A 2,595-nucleotide genomic window follows, 5' to 3' on the forward strand; every position below is an offset into this window, starting at 1 on the left:
TAGGTTTTATGGCAAAATGAAAATCATGACGAACTAACCGTAAAAAGCATGCTAGTACAGAGAAGTAACTTTCGCTGAGAACAGGTGAATCTATTTCATAGTAGGTTTTAAACAAATAACATATTAGTATATAATGATAGAACAGGTAACGTTCTTTATCACGGTTAGTAAGAGTGACTAGATTATGACTGTAGGTGGAGTGACCAAGATTATATAATATAGATATTACATTTGGTAACTGGGTTGTTATGAAAATATCTGCGTAAGGGGATAAGGTACTGTTAGTACTCGCTGTCCCTACGTATCGTTCATTTGGATGGAAAGGGGGTGCATTGAAAAACCCCTGCCTAGGGTACACAATATTATGCATTAGGTATCGTAATATTGTAAGTAGGTAAAAGTAGAAAGTTTTAAAATTGTAGCTAATATTATTATGGACTAGGATGTTATACAACTTAGTATACTGACGAATAACATAGAACAACACCTGAGACTGAAGGGGGAAGAAATTTACTATCAAAGTTACGTAGTGATAAACAGTTTTACAATTGATCGTATAGATAGGTAAGTTAGATATGCGTACATATTGATTATATAGTGTAATGGTTGCTGCGGTAGAACATTCACTGGTACATAAAAATACATAAGAACTAGACGACACATAATGAAATAGTTTGCTGACTAGAAGTATACATGCACTAGATTTAGGTATAAACATAAGTGACTTTTGGTCCAAGAACTAGACGACACATAATGAAATAGTTTGCTGACTAGAAGTATACATGCACTAGATTTAGGTATAAACATAAGTGACTTTTGGTCACTCCGAGTTGCAAAATAGTAGGTAATTATAGCTGAAATTATATAGCATACACGATATATTGGACTATTCAAGAAAAAACTGACTTTCTTCTCGCCGGACAGAAATTCCAAACGTAGAGTCAGAGAGTGTTGTCAGTGAGTAATAATCAGCTGGGACCAAAGTGGGGGGTGAAATATTTGCCAAAGTTTCATTATTACACGTGTCATCTGTTAGACAGACATTAGGTACATTGCGAGATAGCAAAAACCCGTAGGTATAAGGCACAAGAGACAGTAGAGAATTTGACAAGTTTTTGCAAAAAAGTTGTTTCCCAGACGAGTTGAGATGGAACCCATGGCGGGTGAACATCCGTCTGGAGAGGAAAAAATTGCATTCAAAGTAAAAAGATTTGAACTTTAGACATTGATTAAAAATAAACTGGTTTGAGGCAAATATGTTGGCGTTATCCTTTGGATCGTCAAACTTGTATGGGACACTCGACCACACCAGATTAGTTCTTCGCGCTACATCTTCAAGTTTCTGGAACCCTCTCTCAATAATCCCAGGAGTGAGGTCGGGAACATCATTAGAACCAGACAGAATGAAGACAACATCCTTCTTAGTGAAGGTCCTCGCCAGTGTATTTACATCCCAGAGCGTGACCGAGAGAGGAGCTCCAGGAAGTGAATGACATTGGACTTTATACTCAGGAAGCAGTTGCTGGAGAATCCATCCACAGTCCCTTGCAAAACTATCCCCACAGATCAGGAGACGAGGCTTAATATGCACAGGTTGGCTGGCAGTTATTGGAGTTGACGGAGTTATCTGCCTCTGCGAAGATGATGGTGGACAAGGACTAGGACTGGGAATGCCCGCTGTGATTGAGAAAGTACTCTCCAGGTGATCCTGCACTATCATACTAGACCTCTGTTGTGTGGACGGGGCGAAGACGGTATTGTTAAGCTTCACACTCCTCAGTTCATCCTCAAGTGACTTGATTCGACGAAGGAGTTGAAAGTTCACCTCTTTGAGAAAGATGACATCTCTGGCAGATGGAGACATGGGGATTGAAGAGGGGGTGGTTTGGACATTGCCACAAACAGCTGATACAGATAGATTAGAGGTGTCATTGAAGTTATCATTCTTCCCCTTGGGTGTATCATTCATTGTCAATTGTAGAGACTTAGGAGGCGGCTGAGTAAGTGGTGAAGTTTGGTGTGCTGGTTTGGATGAAGGTATCTTCTTCTGATTGGAAGATTTCAATATTGAGTTGGATGAAGCTGGTGATGAAGAAGTAATGTGTCTTGCGTGTGTGGTAGTACCGCCAACTATTTGTGATTTATTTTTACTCAGCTTAAGAGTTGCGGAACAGGTAGGATGAACACACTTGAAAAGTAAAGTTTGATCTTTCTGTGGAATCTTGAAGACATATTCTTCGTTGTCACAGATTACCGTCTGTTTATTGTTCTTAGTTTCAATCAAAAAATTTTTCCGTTTCATGTTAGATTTACGCGCGGTTGTAAGACGAGTTTGAGACGAAAAACGTTTGAGAGTTTTAATGACGGTCGTAGAAGATAAGAACGTGATAGACGGAGAACAAGAGACGAGCAGAAAACCCAAACAGGGATAGACAGAAAACGAGAAAACGAACAATATTAATAGACAATATAAAAGAGTAACGAATGTAAGAATGAATGAAAATAGTAATGTTAGTTGGGGGAAAAAAAGCAAGAAAAAACTAAAACGTGTATCGTGAGCCGACAAATTTTAATACCGGAAAAATATATTGTAAG

At 38.7% G+C, this 2,595-nt stretch overlaps 1 protein-coding gene across 1 annotated transcript; it reads right to left on the minus strand.

Moving 5' to 3' along the window:
• Positions 1 to 840: 840 nt before the first annotated feature.
• On the minus strand, positions 841 to 2,579 carry LOC113472836. Its single transcript, XM_026832626.1, has one exon. The coding sequence runs from the start codon at positions 2,300 to 2,302 to the stop codon at positions 887 to 889; it is 1,416 nt and encodes a 471-aa protein (XP_026688427.1). The 5' UTR covers positions 2,303 to 2,579; the 3' UTR covers positions 841 to 886.
• Between the last annotated feature and the right edge of the window lie 16 nt (positions 2,580 to 2,595).

The sequence above is a fragment of the Diaphorina citri genome, unplaced genomic scaffold, assembly GCF_000475195.1.
Source record: "Diaphorina citri unplaced genomic scaffold, Diaci psyllid genome assembly version 1.1 scaffold9036, whole genome shotgun sequence".
Taxonomy (NCBI): Eukaryota; Metazoa; Arthropoda; class Insecta; order Hemiptera; family Psyllidae; genus Diaphorina; species Diaphorina citri.

Coding starts and splice junctions, on each gene's coding strand:
- LOC113472836 (XM_026832626.1), bottom strand. CDS start 2,302: ATGAAACGGAAAAATTTTTTGATTGAAACTAAGAACAATAAACAGACG.